This window comes from Nilaparvata lugens, chromosome 6 (genome assembly GCF_014356525.2).
Source record: "Nilaparvata lugens isolate BPH chromosome 6, ASM1435652v1, whole genome shotgun sequence".
Lineage (NCBI taxonomy): Eukaryota > Metazoa > Arthropoda > Insecta > Hemiptera > Delphacidae > Nilaparvata > Nilaparvata lugens.
The window spans coordinates 43,317,002-43,337,717 of NC_052509.1; the positions used below are offsets into that span (position 1 = coordinate 43,317,002).

Here is a 20,716-nt window from a genome sequence, read left to right on the forward strand (position 1 = left end):
TTTATCACCTTTTTAAGAATCGGTTTAATGTTTGCTATTTTAAATGAATCAGGAAATACAGCGGTTTCAAAACATTTATTTACAATGTAAGAGAGGTGTTCAGCTATTAGATCTGCTATCTGCTTTAGAGTTCTATTATTAATATTATCAGGACCTGGACAAGAGTTATTTTTCAGAGTTTTTATAGTTTCTATCACCTCCGGTGGATTTACGGGACTGAGAAAAAAAGATGCTTTCAATTCATTGGTTCTGTTATATGGGAAATCTGATGTGGTGGTATTTTGTTCAATTTGAGCAGCCAAGTTTTTACCATCTTGCGAAAAATATCTATTTAATTCAGTTTAATCTATTTCTGGTTCATCATGTTTATTTTTTGTATCATCAATGATTTCATTTATGTAATTCCATAGTTTACGTTTATCACTCCTGCATTCCTCTATTTTTGATTGATAATAGTTTGTTTTTGTTTCATCAATAAATTAATCTATTTAATAAATTTTTATATGCTTTAAGATCATGTTTCAGTTTTGTGTTGAAAGGTTCTTTTATTGATCTCTTATATAATTTATCTTTAGTTCTTATTGATTTTATTAGTCCAGAAGTAATCCATGGCTTCAAAGGCTTATATCTGTGTGGTATTTTTATTTCCTGACTAGAATTTTCAACACACTTACTGTAGTCAAAACCGAAACAGATGAACAGTATGAATGTATAGTAAACAGAAGAAGAGTGCACTAATCAATAATAAACGCGTAAAATTGAATAACGTTCAATTTATTAATAATGTTCAACATTGCTGGAGATTTAGCAATAATAAATATGTTCTGTTAGATTGAAGATTCAAAAAATCAATAATAATAGAGGAATGTTTTATTACTTCTTATTGAGACAAGTTTAATTTTTTGGAAGGCTAGGGTGTGGTAATGATGAACTCAAGCTCCATTATAACGGAACTGAGACAGGCAAACACTTCGAAAACAAGATGGCCGCCAAAATTTTCAGGGCTTTTTATATAGCTTGTATTTTGGCAACCGTTCAAGATATTCCGTCGTTGATGGCACGAAAATATTTGAAAAACCTTCCTCTACTACCGTATGTTCTTTCTATGTTATTTTCCTGTAAACCACATATTTCATTCGTTATAACCTCTCAAATCTTTACAAGAATAGTTTTTCTCATTTTCAAATATTTCTTTTCATCATTACCGTACTTTTTTCTGAAAGAGATTCAGGGAAACATTGGATCTATGAAGTCCTCCAAAGAAAATACAAAATATTTATATTTCCGACAAAAAATATATTTGAGATTGTCATCTTGGATGTTCTCTTTCTACACATGATAACGGAAAGATTGATACCATTTCCAAGACTATACCGCCGAGGAGTCATATATGAGATACACTAAAAATTCCGCCTAATAAAGAATTTTTTCATTTTCATATGAGATACACGCTTTTCTAATTGTTAGGTTTGGCATATGGTGCAAAAAACGTGTTTTCCGCGGGAAAATGTACTCTCTTCCCCCGATGACGCTCCAGCCGCGGAAAATGAACGTATAGCCTTCAACTTGATGTCATTTTAAAGCTTCGGAAATATTCTTCAACACTGTCTGAATTATATTAGTGTATGTCTATACTGAAAATAAATTTACAGGGTGGAAAGTGGAATTTTGTCCCCGAAAAATGTATGTTTCAAGCTTTTGAAGATACCTACTCTGAAGAGACGATTCTCCAAAATATCATAGTTTGGCTAATATTCTGAATACTCTGGTATCAGAACAAATCGATATCTCTCACTATAATTAAATAACAATTTATATAAAATATTGCCATTTGTGGCCGTCATCTTGAATTTTTCAATGATGATGACACTTTTCTTGCTTCCATCATCAATATTCTTTCTTGGGGAGCTTCTAACCCCTAGAGGGCGCTTCCTCAGGTGCTGGATAGAGGAATGCCTCTCAGATATGAGAGGTAAGAGGGAAATCAAATACCTCCAAAAAATACCAACAGGTAAATCCGGTCAACGTCCTCAAAGGCGGTTGACGAGAAATCCCAACAGCGGAGAGAGTGGAAGAGCCAAGGGAGGTAATCCGAATCAAATCCAGGATAGGCACACTCTGAAAGATGCCGTGAAAGTACAGTAAGTGCTCAGGAGATGGCGACTCTGTACAAACGACCCTGCTTCTCCAGGTTGGGGGTTGGGCGCAAGGCTAACACCCTTGCCCTGTAAAAAAGTATTGTTACGAAAACTAAAAAAACCCTCGGAATGGGACCGAACTAACAGGAAAACTACACGGACAGCCAATAATGGAAAAGGAACGACAGAAATACGCATCAATATCAGAAAAAAGAAGCTGGGTGTCAGGGGATGGAGACGTAAGGCTGCCGATAGAAACGAATGGAGAGGCTTTTTGAAGTAGGACAAGGCTCTGAATTAGCTGTAGCATCAATGAGTAGTATATCATTAATATTCTTATTCATCTTGTTCTTACAAAGAGATTGAGACCATTTGCAAGTCTTTATGATAAAGTACTCATGAAACAAAATATTTCATAGTTCTAGCATAGAATAAACAATTATTAGTAGTCTATGGTATAGAATTATTAGTATAGACGTTTATTAACTAGTATAGTAGTCTAGCTTGTTACCTCATGCCTATGGAAAAACGTATCAGAAATCATGCACGATTTTCATTGGAGAACTACAGTGCGTATAAAGACATACTTATGAAGCCGAGAAAATAATTAAATTTTATATATTAAATTAATCCTGTATCTTTTGCAGAAAAAATTTTAGGCCTATTATAATGGAAATAAATTTTTGAAAATGAGAAAAACTAACCTTGTAAGGATTTGGTACTTCATGACTAATAAAATTTTTGCGTTTTACAGGAAAAGTTCATGTAAATAAAATATTGTAAAGGAAGGTTTTTCAAATATTTTCGTGCGCAATCAACGATTACAAGCGATAAAAAAAGGAAGAAAGCCCCCAAAATTTAGGCGGCCATCTTGTTTTTGAGGTGTTTGCCTTTGATTTCGACTTATCATCATTGTGTTCCTCATTGAACTAGTTCTAACAAATAAATTGAGACATCTTCCACGGTAAAATAACCATTGAAGTAGACTACATTTGCACCCGGACTGGTATTAAGTTTATAAACGCCTAACGCTGTAGGCTATAAAGTAGAAAAGCTCTTATGAAGTTTATGTTTCTTCTCAATTTTGAAGACTTTCGGAATAATGGTCTGTGATTAATTTGGTATTTTGACTGACATTTGACAAAAATGAAACATAGCGTAGGCCTACATGGAGAATAACTTACATTGTTACTAAGCTGCTGTTTGTCGCACGTCGAGGCTGAGCTTCCTGTAAAACAACAATGAATTAATTAAATCATTTCAAATGATATTCAAATAAACAAATATTCTCAATAAGCAAATATAATTTTTTGGTACCAATCTATGATATAGAAGAAGATAAGAATAATTTAGTATAATCTATTATTGTGGAGAGGGAATAAAAGTGCAAGGAAAAATGCATCTCTCAAAAACAAAATACAAATTAATAAATTTTGAAGTAAGCTTGAATTTATAGTTTAAGGCTATATTAGTATTGTTCAAATTCTACATTTGTAATGAGATAGTTCATCTTTCAATACGAAGGTTTTTACTGAAATGTGTTTAAACTCCACTCATCCCGTTAATACTGTTTGTTATGCAACATGCTATTCATTATGCAAAACAATTTATCGTGGATATTCCCAATCAAATTCCTCATTATTTTGTCAAAGTGATTGAAAAATAAGATACAGTACAATCAGTTTTCTCTCTTTTTCCGTATGATTGAGCATGAGTTCTAGTTTGATGAATAGGATCATGCCAAGCTATCAAATTATCATTATCAATCACCATTAAGAAAGAAAAGACGAAGATAATATTGCCAGACTTGCTCTGAATATTGAGATTTGTCTGTAGGAAATACCATACAAACCCTTATTGCAGAGAATACAAACAAATTAACAACTTTTCAATTCAGTCGCCAATAATGTATGAAAAAATCGACATTCAGAAAAACTTTTGAAGCTTACCGATTTTTTAGTAAGCCTAAGCCTTATTGTAAATGACAAGTGAAATTCAAATTTAAGAAATTACTTCACCCTAGACTTGAAATTATTCATAATTTGTGAATACAGTAGGTACTATAAGGGGAACAAGGATGTGATGAACTTCCAAGTTATAAAACATCAGGAAATATCTCAACTAGCCTAATGATGCTAATAGTGAAGGAAGACAAGGTATTATAAACAAACAAGAGTGAAGAGTAAAACATGCTTTGGAGCTTGAGGAAAAATTGAATAAAATAACTGTAGGCCCACCTTAATGTCACTTTTGTTATGAGATTCAATAATAACTGAGATTCCGTCTTTAGATTCATCATGTAATGCAGTTTGAGTCATATTGCTCTTTGAACGCAATGGAAACTGATTCTTAACTTTTTGAGATGATTTCACATACTAACTAACGTAAGCACTTAACAACTCTAACAGCATTTCGACAACAAATCAAGAAGGATAAGAACAGTGTGAGCTACCACTTATGAATTTATTTGAAATTATATTTACTCAAACGTGAGTGATAATGAGAAAAATATGATAATGATGAAGGGGTACTCAATTGTAAAGATTTCTTAATATTAATATCTTGAATCCTTATTAGGAACTAACTTATTATCTGCTCTAAATGTGAGTAGAATAAAAGTAAATAAATGAGTTCAAGTGGTTAAATGTAACTGTCGGCCTTTTTCTATTACGATTAAAGTTGAAATCTGAAGTAATGGACATGAATTTGATAAGAGACTATAACAAAATAATTTGAGTTTATATAAATTATTGTTAACGGAGATTGACAGATACCGTACCGTATAGTTTAATGGTTTTAAACAAGTACATGATCACAAAAACATAAAGATTTGTAAGAATACTGGGTACAAAAAATAATGAAAGAAATTAAAGTTTTGTTTTGAAATTAAGATCGGCTTTGTACTAAAGTACTTATGCAATGATAATGCTGTAATATTATAAAGCTATCTTTAATAAATTTTATAAACTCACAGAATCTTGGCTGTTCATATCCGCTCAATTTGAATCAACTAGAGCAGCATTTTTAACAACTCCTAAATTCTATAAAAATAAAAAAATTTACATTTCACCCATAACCAAAACAACAATCTTTAGTCTAACGGTCATTTTTCTAATCCCCTATTAATTTTAAATTTGAAGTCATATTTCACGTTCTTCTTCTTTTTGCGATCACCATTGATCTACTCTATGTTATGTAGATTCATTTTTTTTGTAAAGAATCATCTGCTTGATGCATCGAAGAAACTATCTGCTTTCATTCCAGGACTTGGTGCATAAAACGAAGTACGGTAACTTCATTTCGTGGTTTTATTGGCTTAAGCAGAGCTTAATTTGTGCCGGAACGCACCGGAAAGGCGTTCCGGTACCTCCCAGGGCGACCGGAACGTAACGTAGTTGCAGCTTAAGGTTCTGGCAATTTAAAGTATTCTCCTTTACCATTTAATTTGATCAAATCTACATTTTTCTCATGTTAAAATTTAATTGAAGATTAAAATAATTGAAAACAGACTTAAAACTGGGTTTAAAGGGTAAATTTAAAGAATTTTTCCGGGTGTTGTCCCCCGGACCCCCTTCCCCTGGGGGGTATTCAATACCCCCTGGTAATCGGGTCAGCCAGAGTTCCGGCACCTCAAAATTTACAAATTAAGCACTGGGCTCAACAGAATCGATATCGCAATCATTTTCGTCGTTTGAAATGGAACATTTTATAACAACTTATTTCTTTCAATTTGTAGCCGTTTGCTCTTAGATTAAAATATACGACATTGTACATTGTGTGAATGCAGACTTTTGAACGTTATTCGATCATTCCTTCACTAAATAAGAATAATTACAATAGATGGACTTACCGGAGAATATTGTTGAAATTTGCATACTGACTCAGTAACCTCTAGCCGATGGCTGTGATACTAGGAAATGTAAGTAAGATAGATATTGGGTGAGATAGGTATATAGGTATTGGGTAAGATAGAATAGAGACCCCCCTCATTAATTCTCACCACTATTTATTATAAATGATGCGCGCAGATAAGCTCTCATCACGTCAGCTTGTGAAATTAGTCACCAATTTGAATTCTCCCTATACTTTACCTACTATATTGACCAATGTTCTCTTAACTTACGTTACTTATTAATTTCTTATTATGAAAGAACTAACGTTTTCCTCGTCACTAATACTAGTGGAACCGTAGCTCTTCTCAGAAAATATTAGGCAACTTCATCTCCTTGCGAAAACTCGCTTGTTGAATGAATAGTGATAGCACTTCGTTATCGCTTACAATTTCCTTAAAGCTAACTGTATCAAATTCATATGAAATTAATACTTCCAGCAAATCAGTCCAGCTGTTTGCAAATCAGTTCAATTATCTTACAGACCTTGACTTGTAAAATACATACTTTTCCCTGTACAAGGTATCAATGTTCCCTGTTCATTGACACCAATATTCATTGATAGTCTTCGGAACTACAGAGCCCAAAGCTCTCTTAAAAAATACTGCGATTATTATAGTACTGGGTCTCAAGTTTAATTTATAAGTAAAGGAGTTTTGGAAAACTTTTATAGTCTCTAATGAGAGGTTATTACACTCATCATGTGTGAATGGTTCAGTGTATATATGAATACTATAGAAATCACTCTAGACCTATTCATGAACAAACGGTATCTCATCATTATCTTCATTCAGTGAAACTGAGATGAAATATAGAGAAAAATAATAAGGGACCACTCATAAAACTCAGCTATGTATAAGCGAATGAATAGAATTTGAACATTGAAAATGGAATATTATTTTAGTATAATTTCAAATAAGTAGACGAATGCGGCTATCCCCATAGCATTCATTTACTACTTTAAAAAATATAATAAAGAACACAGTAGAAATGGAATATTACATGAAAAATGTGTAGAAAAACTGTGGATGTTGAAAAAGTTATTAGTGACATTGAATTATCCATCAAGTTAATATTTTTTCATTTAATAATTATATCCTGGTTATTTACCTTTTTCCACTGGAGTGATACTTCAACTAAAGCTCACTCTTGAGCTTTTGAGAATCAAGAGCTCAAAGCTCTTGAGATAGTTTCTTGTTATTGGAATCCATTAAATTTGATTTAGTCAGTCTTGGATATCTACGCTTTTTTCTATTCAAATTTCAATTTGATTGGGCACTTCGATTATAGCGATAAAAGCTTTGGTTGGATGAGACGTTCTATCACTTCGTAGCTACTGCTTTCACAATGTGAAGAGTGAGAGATAAAACTCTCAAGATAGAACACTTGAAGAAAAAACTTTCTAAGGTGAAAACATTTTGTTGTTTGTGAAATCACAATAATCAATAACATTCTGATATTTGATAAATGTTTACATAAAAAAAATCATTGGAAAAGGAAGAAAAGTAACTTTTTAAATGGTAAAATTATTTGTAAACTAGCAGGTAGCAGGTAACCCGTGCTGGGTATGTTAAATCACAAATGGTCATAAGGGTCTATTAAAGCACAAATAGATTACATTCAATTCTAAAGATCCATGCTGATATTAAAATTATTAACAACCATAATAATTTACAATAGAGAAAATGTATGTATGATTGGGCTTTCATCTTACGTAAACATTTTATCACAAATTAAATACAATAAGTTTCAATTATTAGAATCCTAATTAATTGATTAATAAAAATGAAAATAGGCTTATAACAATCTTCGGCAATTTTATGCAAAATTCTGTTTGCAAAATCAGTTTGGTAGTTGAGACGTGATGATGCGTCAAACATGTATTTCCTATCGTGTACATGTATAAGCCAAATCCTTCCTTCATAATTATTCAGTATAGATGGAGAGTGATAATTTATCTCTATATTAATGGAGAATTATTGTTTGAATGGATTGATTTATAAAATAGTTTAAATTAATTTATAGCCCAGTAATGATGTGATGTCGAATTAAACATAATTTAAATTGAAAATCACGTAACTTTGAACATTAATACTCGTATTATTGATCATACTCTCAATTTATGTACTAGGATATCAAAATGGGAAAGATGGGAAGTTGATAAGAGATGAAACAACCTACAGTTTTAGGTGAGTTCCGATTCATTGGGATTCAGAGTTTTTGGAGTTGTATGTAAAAAACTTGATAATTAAGTGGAGATGGCTCACCCTATCAAGTGGAATAACTGGCCCAAGTCTCTTATCTATTCTGAGCGATCAGATATTGATGTAAGAAGCAATGTCCAATATAAATGAATACATATAAAATTTAAAATGTGTATAGGTTAAAACCATTTTTGTTTCATTCAGCTAAAAACTAAAACTTTTTTGTGTATATGAAACTGGAGTGACCTACCTCTATCAAGCTAGCCGGCTTCTTAGCACCTAATAAGTCATTAGTGGCAGCCATAATCTCACACTACTAATGATGCAAATAATGGTGCCACTGATGTGCAGTTCAACTGACCAGTGTGCTTCAGGAGAACGATTGCCGATCAATCACTCACTCATTCACCTCTATTCGCTTCCGTTGTTGAGGGGGGAGAAACAGTTTGAAAGACCGTAACTTTGCTGAAGTTGCGTCGCAAGTTCCATCTATTCAACTTCAAATTTGACCTACGAAGAAGCTAGTTACATAGACTCGCCCAATGTTATAATATGGAATTGAGTTTAATTAATTTAAAATATGCTATCGATCTCAAAACCTCATTCATATTCATGTCGAGTGTTATTTGCACAAACTATTCGAAGACTTCAGGCCTACCAACATTTGATAAGTGAACTTATTTGAAACATGATACTATCTGTGTTTACCACGTAAGCATTCATGCGATAAAAGTAGGGGGTACTTTGGACAAACAACAATCGTTTTCCTGTTGAAATTAGTTTGAATTGAAAAACGTGGGGGTTTTTGTCATTAAAACTATTGTCAACTAATTGGAAATTCCAATGAAATTTGCCCAATAAGCAAGTAGGCTATTAATCGTGGAAAATTGAGCTAGATTAACTCATCAATAATTTTTGTTAAGGATTTCCAATGTAAGTGTACTAATATCAATCTGGGATCATCAAATTGGCAGTATTTTAATCTCAATTATACAGTTTATTCTTATGTGATACTTGGTACAGCATACAGAAGTATAGGATGAAGTTAATGTTGCATACTCAGTTGAAGAATATTATAATTCAGAATATTATTTGTGTGGCAATCTCTGGAATATATTTCAAGAACCAATAGCAGAATTCATATTTTTATCTGATTGGGATATTTTAATAAGATATAAAAGTAAATTAGTTACATATTTATGCTAAAACTGAAGTTACAGTATTTCAATCATTTAAACAGGAGTTAATGAAGATCATTATGAAACACAGTAAATAAAATTTTATCTTAATGTTTCTTCAGATATAATTTTGTAAATCCAATGTCATTAACGGGTGAAGAATAATATGCTTCACAAGTACCTATGTAATATCACTAGGTAGGCTAATTGTTGAGAAATTCAGTTAAGTGTGTATAATTTTCATTCTGAATCATTGATACAATAAATTCAGAGTAGGTACATCAATTCAACAACGGTAAATGAGAATTTTAGTTCACTCTTATCTATTTCTACAATACATTAATAATCAAAATTTGAGAGAACAACGATATTTTGTTGGATTTCTTGTTTTTTCTCCATCACTTTGTGATATGGACCTATACCTACGATATAAGTGATGAGTACACAATTGACAACAGAAAGTGATTCATATTTTGAAGTCAACATACAGTCAGAATGAATGTGAAGATGATAACCGTTTGAGACAAAAAATAGAAGTGAGTTTTCTATTGAGTTTCAGTTCTTGAAACTTGCATCATATATTGGAGTAACCTTCACATTGATCAATTTTCTCTCAATAAAACTCCATGACAGATTCTATAATCGATCGTTGTTATTGTGAATTGGTGGACTTGTGATAGAGAAGACGCGAGGTTGATAACACCAGCAGATGTCAGCCACTAAACAAACAAACAAACACCATTCTCGACGGTTGTTTATTCGGCACCAATTATTCAATTTGACTTTGGTTGCTTGACACTTCCAACAAACAATCAACACAAACTACTGGCCAGTGTTGCTTTGGTTGGAAAACCGTACTGTTTTCTTCATTACTAAATACTAATATATAATATCCATTCTTATTACTAAGAGCAGGTGTTACCCGTGCTCCGCCCTCAAGGGCCTGTTAGAAGCAGAAATATATTATTGAACTTCGTTTTATAGTGCCATGGTGATAATAAAAGAATTAACAAATGTAATAATTTACATTTTCGTGTTTTGGATGGACACGTAGGGCCGTCGGTCCCGGCTGCCTAAAAACAGTCGCTAGGTCATGTCAGAGGCCCTGAAATTTATCAGGTGCGACCTGAAAACTCTGACACTAGAGCTGAGCCAGCCAGGTCACTCAATATTATTATTATTATATTATTTACAATAGAAAAACTATTCGATTGGGCATTTATCTTACATAAACTTTGTATCACAAATTGAATAAATTTGTTTAGGCTACATCATTATAATTAAAATAAGTTGATAATTATAAATTAAAATATACCTATAACCATCTTCGATAAACTAAGAATCTTCATGCAATATTTGAAGTTAAGTAGTTCAGACTTGATGATGCATTAAACATATATTTCGTATCCCGTAAGCCAATTCCTGCCTTTACAATATACAGTATAGACCGGAGAGAATGCCAAGAAAATCATAAGAATGTCAGGAAATTTCATGAAATTATCCACTTAGAAGCATTAGAATGAAATTTGAATAATTGTACAATCAGTTATCCCTAAAAATGTATGTCTACGTGACGAGAATCTCGTAAGAATAATCCAGAATTTAAACAAAACTTTGGAAAAATACTCTTTCAAAAAAAAAGAATGATCACCAACAATCCTCAAATGATTTACAATTTACTATTACAGTTTGTAATTAGTAAACAATTAACATAAGAAAAGGTTTCCAGATCTACCACTTATTATGAAGCAGGATAAGAAGTAGGTCTAGGGAGGAAGGGGCAGCTTAGGTGTCCCGCATTACACCAATAGCCTACCTACTATTACTAGTAATAGTAAGTATTGATGACACAATAATAATAAATTATTATACTATACAGTGATATGGAAATGCTTGATGTAAAATGTAGTCTGTATTTGTGAATGGAATGCTTAATAAGTTTCTATGATTCAAGTGAATTCACATATTCGTAGTTCGTGACTTCTTTCAAGAATAGTCTACTAAGTGATAGCTGTACATTATTAATTTTATTAATTTAAAAATTCAGCAGTAAGTTGTAGTTCTTGTAATGAGTCATTATGCATAGGCTACTAAATCTGACTTTAGAATTTCATTAGTTGATGATTATTAATATTAAATATTTGGTTCAAATTTCCACACTAAACACAGTCATAATATCGGAATGATGACTACTATATTGACTACTATGATTACGTAACTATATTGTCTATTGATTCAACGTATATTACGCATATTTATTGATATATTGTGAATGAACGTAAAAAAATGGGAGTGTAGGTAGTTCAGAGAGTTCAGTTCAGTAGCTTGTGCTTTTTCATAATTTCAGTGAATGTGAGGCCGCAGTTTGTAAGTAGTCTCATATCCAGAAATAGGAATCTTTATTGGATCAAAGAGGAGCGTGCCGTGCCGTTGATGTCTCTTTGAAAAAGCGAATAGCACATCAAATTGGAATTTTTCGTCAATTTATATAATTGCTGAAAAAGGAGAAAGATGCTTAGGGGAATGTATTAAGGCTGGTAGGTAATCAAAATATTAAGGTTGAAGGTTCCATGTATGTTGCAAAATATAATAATAGTGTGGTTGTAGGTTCCATGTATGTTGCAAATGATACTATTAGTATACGTGTTTGGTAGTGCTTAGGTGAATAATTTTTGTGTAGTTGAGAAGTTGATATTGTGGTAATTATTCATATTGAATGAAAAAGACTAAGAAATTGTCAAAAACCACAGATTTATTGATACTTAGAAAGACCGGTTTCGGTTATTACAACATTGTCAATCTCTGATAAAACTAAAACTCTTATCTCTTATCAGAGATTGACAATGGTGTAATAACCGAAACCGGTCTTTCTAAGTATCAATAAATCTGTGGTTTTTGACAATTTCTTAGTGATTCAAGGTGAATGATTATTCACCATTTGTATATTCCATTCTAATTTATTTTCATCAAATAAATATTCTAATTTTATTATATCAATTTGATAAATTATTATGAGTTCATTGTTTACTTTATGAATATTTTTTATGAACGGATTGATAAGCTCCCAGAAAAAAGGCCTCCCACTCTAACAATGAACCATTGTTTGGAACAAATTTGTTCTGATCTTAAATACAGTTATTGGGAAACCAGTTGAAAGCTATTCCTTATAGATTGATTATATTAGTAAGTAGTCATATAACGTCGTACGTAGTCGAATAACGAGTAGGCTACGTTATTTGCAAAGGAGAACTGAATTCACTGAATTAATTCGATTACTATTTTATTTCATTGCAAAAAGAAAAATATGGATCCTACCCTGCATCTTTCATAGAAAACATGAACAAATATTTGAATTTTCATTGAATGATTTGAACGAGAAACTAAAAACATTCACTAACCATCAATGAAGGGGCAAAGAGATCACAAGAAAGTTTTCATTTTCGAGGCATTTCAATATTTCTTTTGAATATGTTTGATCTATAGAGAAGTCAATGAATAATATGAGTGGGAATAGTGGAGGTTCACTGAAAAACTGCATTACCCAATAATCTCCTTTAGGCTAATTATTATAAAAAATGCTAAAGATTAATAGAAAACGAAACTACTGAGCAACGGGTATATTATTTTTAGATAGCAATGAGTAATCGGAATAATATTACCGCTGAATTATTGAGGGCTCATTGAGATCACTTTTGAAAAAATGACTATAAATTTGAATAAACTTTTGCAATACAGAAAATAGAGACAACACGATACATGACAGTATAATTTTTCCCATAATCCAGAGGAAAAATTTGGAATAAACTAAAAATTTACTACCTGAACCATATCACTTGGGGTTGAAACAGACTTCAAACAAGCCGGCTAGCACATTGTGAGCTTCTAAAAAACTGACGATTACAAATCTGTTAGAACTAGCTTAATACTAGGAGCCATCATTAATTATTACGTCATGAAACAGGACAACTACAGCTCACAAATTGGTGCACGCACGCACGTTCACGCGAACCATATCCAAGGCTCCGAATCAGTTATCAATCTGAGTACAGTACTGAACATTTCAACGATGTCGGATGCAATTTGTGGATAATTTATCATCATGAAATTGTACAATCAACTTATCTCAAAGACATTCTTCATCTTATCTCGAGCATTCAGCCATTTAAATATTTTTTTGGAGAAAATGTTCTCTTGAATAAGTCAAATTGACAAAGTGGCCAAATTCAATGCGAAGATGATTGCTCAATTCATGAACTGGAAAGGTGATGATCTCCCCTAACAGATATGATTTTTGAACAGGATTAGTGAAATTTGAAATCTTGGATTATCATAGAGTTTTTATAAACGAATAGTTTGACATTCGTAAACAATAAATTTGAGCATAAGGAAATACCGAAGTGTTTTTGCATTGTTAAGAATTATAGTTATTAGATAGTATATACTGTAGTATAATATCAGTTCAAATGAATTGAAAAACTCCAAAGGAGCCAAACAACATAATATATCCATATTATGATACAGTATCGCTGTGAATTAGGAAGATAATAATAGAACTATGTATGAACGAAGCTATAAAACTGAACGGAGCTGGAAATAAATATCAAATATATATAGTCAGATATTCTGTTTATTGATTTCAATGGAGATTAATTATTTGTTTTTTTTCAGGAAGAAACTGGACTTTACATTCTTCGAAAATATTTCATTCTTCTCCATAATTCAAAGAAAAATCAAAGGTAAGCAGTTCCTCAAGATTATTGTCTATTGAAGCTTTGTCTCTACTTGACAAAAAACGATTCTACTGGAATTAATTTTAGATTAGCTAGCATTCTTTTTTACTCACCTTTATAATGAAATCTGATTTATCATACAACTGGAAGTCCAACTTCTTATAAACTTGCTCGTGGTCGATTCCGTTAGGACTAGAAAAGACAAGTTTAAGATTAGATTCATCTACAACACTATATCTAGGGGATTGAGTGGCTTCTTCCTAAAACCTATGAATAGGGGCATATAATATACTCGTATTTCACGATCTGTCCAACGTTTGTTGGAATCTCATTGGTTATGCCATTTTAATAGTTTCCAATGGCCCATTGGGTCATAAATCAGTAATCTGTTTAACAAATTTGGTTCATAGTTGGAAGCATCTAACTATGCTGTTTATTCAATTACAAAGAAAGTGTTGGTCCTCAGATTGTAGCCATTAAAACACACTCTTCACAGACTTCAATTAGTGAAGACTATAGCATTTAGTCATGAATGTATTAAACTTTATATTATAATTTCTGTTGAGAATATCAATCTATGATATTGAATATCAGCAGAAATTCGAATAAAACTATTGAATGGTTGAAAAAATGTTTGATGATCGTTTATGTGATTTAAGAATGAGAATGGTCATACTAAATTTTAAGTTAATATTTAGGAGAAACATAGCTCACCTCAAAGAAGAATAAAGGAAACTTAGTTGTTTCTTGTTTTTTGTTTGTCTCGGTTGCGCACTCTCAATGTCACTATTTATGTCTGAGTCATAGAACATAAATCCAGCAGGTCTGAAATAGCATTTAGATTAAAGTTAGAATTTGATTCGAACTACATCTGAGCATCGACATATTTTGGGGATCTGATTAGAGAAGATAGATAGATCGAATCAATCAGGAAAAAATGAATAAGAGAAAAAATAGAAATTTATCGTCTTGAATACTGAGGATTTCTTCATACATGTGATTGCGATAACTAATAAAGTTTGATTAGTTCAACCGATTTTGTAAACATTTTGTAAATTATTTGAGTACTTTTTATTTGAGAAATTTATCGTCTTGAATACTGAGGATTTCTTCACACATGTGATTGCGATAACTAATAAAGTTTGATTAGTTCAACTGATTTTGTAAACATTTGGTAAATTATTTGAGTACATGAACCGTTTTATTTGATAGATTACATTGAGTTCTCAAGTAACTAATTATTACAGTGTTATTGTTGAATAGTTAGCTCTCAGAAGTTTTTCTTTCATGCTTTGATACCCCCACTTGTAGATTCAATATTCCAATGGTCTCTACTGTATAGGAAAAATAATTGGAATCAAAAGTTACTGAAGTATTAGGCTTAGTGTAACTAAGTAACACTATTATTTTTATTAGAACTACATCAAATATTTTCAAATCATTCCAACCAAGAATAAAGCATGTAATTATTGTTTATAAATATTTATCACTGGCAGTGAAGAAATGTGTACTTTCTATAAAGCTTTCAAATGCCGAGGATATTTTCTTAATGTATTTAAATAAATCCTATATTTAAGTAAAATCAATGCTCTTCCAATAATTATCCATATTAGTTATTCAATTTAGATTTTCAAATTTACTATTGGAAATATGGGGACAGTGACCAAAGAGTATAGAATGTAATAATTATTAAATTTACAATCGAGAGTAGCCTATACATCCTACACTCTCTGATAATGACGCTTCATGATTTTATGATGACTCCTCATTTTCTTCCCTCTCTTTTATCAAAGAAAAAAATGAATATTTTTCTGACGAAATTATTAGGAGTAGAGCATCATTTACCTTCTAATTGATTTGTCTTCTGAGAATCTTATTGCATAATATTATAATGCCTACACTGAAAATTGAGGGTATCACCGTGTCTGATAGCATGTTCAGCAATTCAACAAAAAATAAGATTCGTAACACGATTATCAATTTCCTCAATAGACACAAATATTGTAGCGAGGAAAGTTTACTTTTGATGGGATAAATTATTATGCAACAGTGTCAATAAATACTGTTATTTGTTTTCTATTACGTTGATGTGTTCTTATTCAAACATCACTACCGTTTCATTCTAACAGATGCATCAATTTACTGTCGATGATATTTCCACACTGTTAGGCTATACCCATATAGAAGGGACTAGTATATATTAGAAATTTACTTTCTTGTCACTAAATAAATCATTCAAATCCTGTCCCTCATTAAATGAACTTGAATGAATAAAAGATAATTTGTTAAGTAAATCATACAAAGATAGCCTCATCCTATTCTGAGCTCAGTGTGATTTGTTCTGTGGACTTTGATCATAATTATGTTATGATCATAAACATAAGCCTAACAGATAGTCCAGTCACTATGTACATTGGTGCTTGCATTTTATATTATGGTTCTGATTCTTTACTTTCCTCGCCCTATTACCATAGGTACCTAAGGAAAGTATTGCTTTCCGAAAAAAATTAAGGTGCCCCAATTTCTATACGTTTCGAGGTCCCCTGAGTCCAAAAAAGTGGTTTTTGGGTATTGGTCTGTATGTGTGTGTGTGTGTGTGTGTGTGTGTGTGTGTGTGTGTGTGTGTGTGTGTGTGTGTGTGTGTGTGTGGTGTGTGTGTGTGTGTGTGTGTGTGTGGTGTGTGTGTGTGTGTGTGTGTGGTGTGTGTGTGTGTGTGTGTGTGTGTGTGTGTGTGTGTGTGTGTGTGTGTGTGTGTGTGTGTGTGTGTGTGTGTGTGTGTGTGTGTATGAGTGTATGTGTGTCTGTGTACACGATATCTCATCTCCCAATTAACGGAATGACTTGAAATTTGGAACATAAGGTCCTTACAATATAAGGATCCGACACGAAAAATTTCGATCAAATGCAATTTAACATGGCGGCTAAAATAGCAAAAATGTTGTCAAAAACAGGGGTTTTCGCGATTTTCTCGAAAACGACTCCAACGATTTTGATCAAATTCATACCTGAAATAGTCATTGATAAGCTCTATAAACTGCCACAAGTCCTATATCTGTAAAAATTTCAAGTGGAAAAGATTGAGCATGAACATCTCTATAATTAATGTTCAGTAACATTTTCACCTAAAATTTAAAAAAAGCTCGAAATTCGAGAAAATGTTATTATTTCAATTGCAAACTGTTTGGCAATTGTTGATTCTATTAAATCATTCACTATGAAGAGATAGCAGACTTCGTGTGTCTCCAGCGTTATTGTCCTGTCACCAGCTGGCTTGGATCTTTGAATAGTAGACTTGATGCGCGTGAACACTAACGTCAGGTGATAAATTTTCATAACGGCAAGGAAAGTTGTGTGAGTGCGCCACACCAGATTTTTATATATTGTTTGGATACCTAAGAGAAGCCCAGAACCAATTTTCTCATGCAAAATTTTCTTTTACTAGACAGGACCAGGACCTCGTATTTTCGGTTCATTTTCCAGTCTTCAACTATTTCCTCCAAATCCTATAATCGGAAAAAAATTCACCAGTTAGATGCACTTAATTTAGTGAAGAGGCGCACAAAACTTCAAACACTCATAACTCTTGACACAATAATTATCGGATCTCATCGTACTACACCTTATTCTTCTCGGCTAGACAAGGCGGTTCAAAATCATCCATCATGAGTCAAATTCGATAGAAAAAAATCATTGTTGAGTGTACTTTAACCAGTATTTCAATTCACAAAAATGACCAATATCTGTATTCAAAACTGCGTACCTATCTTGTTAAATACTTCGGATAAAATTTCAAAATCTTGTTACAGTGGGGCTTCTTATGGCACAAAAACAGGGTTTCGTGGGCAGTTCGTGAAGATGGAAATAGACCCAAATATTCTGATTCTAGTGTACCTCAGGATATCCGAACCACTTGATTCGCATTTGGGGGTCGCGACTGGGCCCATTCAAAATGACGGATCCAGCGTTCATTGAAGATATCATAAATTGCAGACAACTGGAAGAGAAACTGAAAATCCGAGGTTTTTGGGGCACTAAGGGTTCAGCACAAGGGATTTTTTTTCGAACTCCTCTTATTATATACAAACAACTTATCGAAAAATCAGAACAAAATAAGCGAGCAAAAAATAAGTGTAGTGACTGGACTATCGCAGAAAATAAATTTTGGCATTTGGCGGAGGCTTGAGCTATGCAATCACCGCCCTCTCCCTGAACCCCCCACTAGACCGAACAAATTTTTGTTCGAGGGCGCGTCCTCACTACGTGTACAAAGAACTTTGTCCGACAAACAATTTAAATGTTTGATGTTTGGACGAACATCAGCGAACTTCTTGACCGAACAATGTCGTCCGTGTTTGCTAGTTGTAGACGGTGCTTTAAAATGTATAAATAGATTGATAATATGAAAGAAAAAATATGTTGAGCTCAGATCAAACCTTCATAAATTGCTAGAAATAATACTCTCTGTAATGAAATTTTAGTCTATACAATAAATTCCTTTAAACTTACCCCAAACTAGGACTCCTGCGTCGACTAGTAGATAACAAAGGCTCCCTTTCATCACCACTGGTGTCTACCGAAAGGGTCCTAGTTCTTAAAAATTTGTTGAGACTCATATTGATAAACTATTCTATAAATTCAGTAAGTTAGGCCTAGTAAGTAAGTCAAGCGGGCATGCGACAGAAATCGCGCCAATACGTTGATCTAGATCTCAATCTTGAAACTGAAGTTGATAACACATCACTGATTACTGAAATTCACGGAAGCCTGAGTGAAACAAGTGAGAATAAAGAGTTAGAAAATGGTAGTCGGCCAACATCAGGTTGTTGATCACTGAACACAACAAGATAGTCGACTGGTCTAGACCGAAACAAAAGAAAATTGATGCAAGACGGTGTTGAGACCACAAAAAACTCAGTGAAACATTATCAGCGGGGCTAATATCAGTTGCAGGTCATGTGTGGGCTAAAATATGTGCGGTGTAGATGGAAAACAAGAACTAGGCCTAAACAAACACCATGTACATTGCCAAGCCTTTATCTCCTACTATGCTTCATCAACACTGGTATTGACCGATTTTCAACACTTTCATTGAATGCGTTATCAGTATTCATTATTACAATTATTATTATTATTGCAGTGCTAGAAATAGCTAGTAGAGGAACGTAGTGGGGAAAATGAGAGAGCCTTCTGTGCCATCTCGAAATGTTGATGGATGGTAATGAACTTAGCACGGTACCGACTTCCAAAAAATGAAAGGTCAATAATATTGGAAAAATGATTATCCGAACATAGTCTAAAGATATTTTTAGATTATTTTCGAAAGGATTGCATTTTTTGATGTTGCATTGAGATACCGTATTTATTATATATGTGTCAATGATGGGCCTTATCAGTATGAATCGGCTAAATTTGCTGGTTGAATAATGGAATGATACGTCTTTCAATATTCAATAGTCAACGACTTCCCGAATCGTTCAACGTCATCTGTCAATAAATTATAGAGGGGGACCAAGTGATCCTCAGAAGTCATAAACTAATCAACTTGTTCAAAATGCATGATTTCTTATTTCATTGATTTTTGAACTGCCTGATCGTTATCCTGATTGAGTCACAAATCATGAAAAGGGTTGGTAATGGAAATAAACTTGAGGATATCACCAGGGTAATTGATACAATAAAAAAAATGTTACCTTGGAATTTTAAAATTATTCAACATCTCTTCAGGCCTACCTACTGCGTAGGCCTACAGCAGGAGTAGAACATTTCTGTACTGTAGCTCTTTGTTGATTGAAAATTGGTTGCAAGTTTGTAACGCATTGACAAATTCGAAATTGGAATTATTAACCTGAAGAAATTTTTGTTTTATATGTTGGTCAATAATTGCCAAATCAAATCTTTTGAAAGCACACCTCTAACATGTTCACTTTATCACAACACTGCTTTCATATCCTTCCGAAAGCGCTAACACAGATGCAGATCATGATATTTTGAACAAACGCTGTAAATCTCTTGAAAATTACACAAACTCTTTTCATTTCTCAGAGAATATTCACATTTTTATAGTTCAATGCTCATTTATTGAGTGAAGAATACATCTATTACATTGTTGAATGCTTATCCTATTGCCTGAAAAGTGAACTACGGTAGGTTAAAAGCTTCAAATGCCTTTCACTTGGAGAGCTCCCTACAAATCTTACTACTTATCAGAGTGAGATCAAATTTCATATTCCAATTATTCTAATATTCATTGAATTATTTAATACCGAACCCGTAAGCTTCCGTTTTATAATGATTGAATAAAAAAATATATATTGATTAGCACTAGAAGATGTACAATATCATTTTTAATTATATGATAATCTGTAATATAATAAAGAAATGAATTGGCTAATTCATGTACGGGATAGGAAACACACGAATACGCATCCTCACGTCTGAACTACAGATCTGATTAGTAACTTTAAAATTGGCATAAATATTCTTAATTTACCGTGGATGGTTATAGGCCTAATTTAAATTCTTCAAGATTTCAGTAGATCAAGTTTTCAGATTGTCAAGTATTTAATTTGACTGCTG

The 20,716-nt window shown here is 32.7% G+C and overlaps 1 protein-coding gene across 6 annotated transcripts in view; it reads right to left on the reverse strand.

Moving 5' to 3' along the window:
* Positions 1-19,229, reverse strand: part of LOC111056721 (sodium-coupled neutral amino acid transporter 9 homolog) — a 34,698-nt gene extending 15,469 nt beyond the window's left edge. Inside the window, exons 1-4 of one of the 6 annotated variants that reach the window (XM_022344111.2) lie at positions 18,647-19,229; positions 14,855-14,965; positions 14,254-14,332; positions 3,323-3,366 (exon numbers count right to left, since the gene is read on the reverse strand). In XM_022344111.2, the coding sequence (XP_022199803.1) occupies positions 3,323-3,366; positions 14,254-14,332; positions 14,855-14,965; positions 18,647-18,753 (341 nt within the window). In that variant the 5' untranslated portion in view covers positions 18,754-19,229. Of the gene's footprint in view, positions 1-3,322; positions 3,367-4,375; positions 4,603-5,110; positions 5,317-8,482; positions 8,738-13,229; positions 13,476-14,253; positions 14,333-14,854; positions 14,966-18,646 lie in introns of those variants that run through there. The other 5 variants (XM_039430848.1, XM_022344115.2, XM_022344113.2 and 2 more) reach the window with 5 other exon arrangements.
* Positions 19,230-20,716: the final 1,487 nt, after the last annotated feature.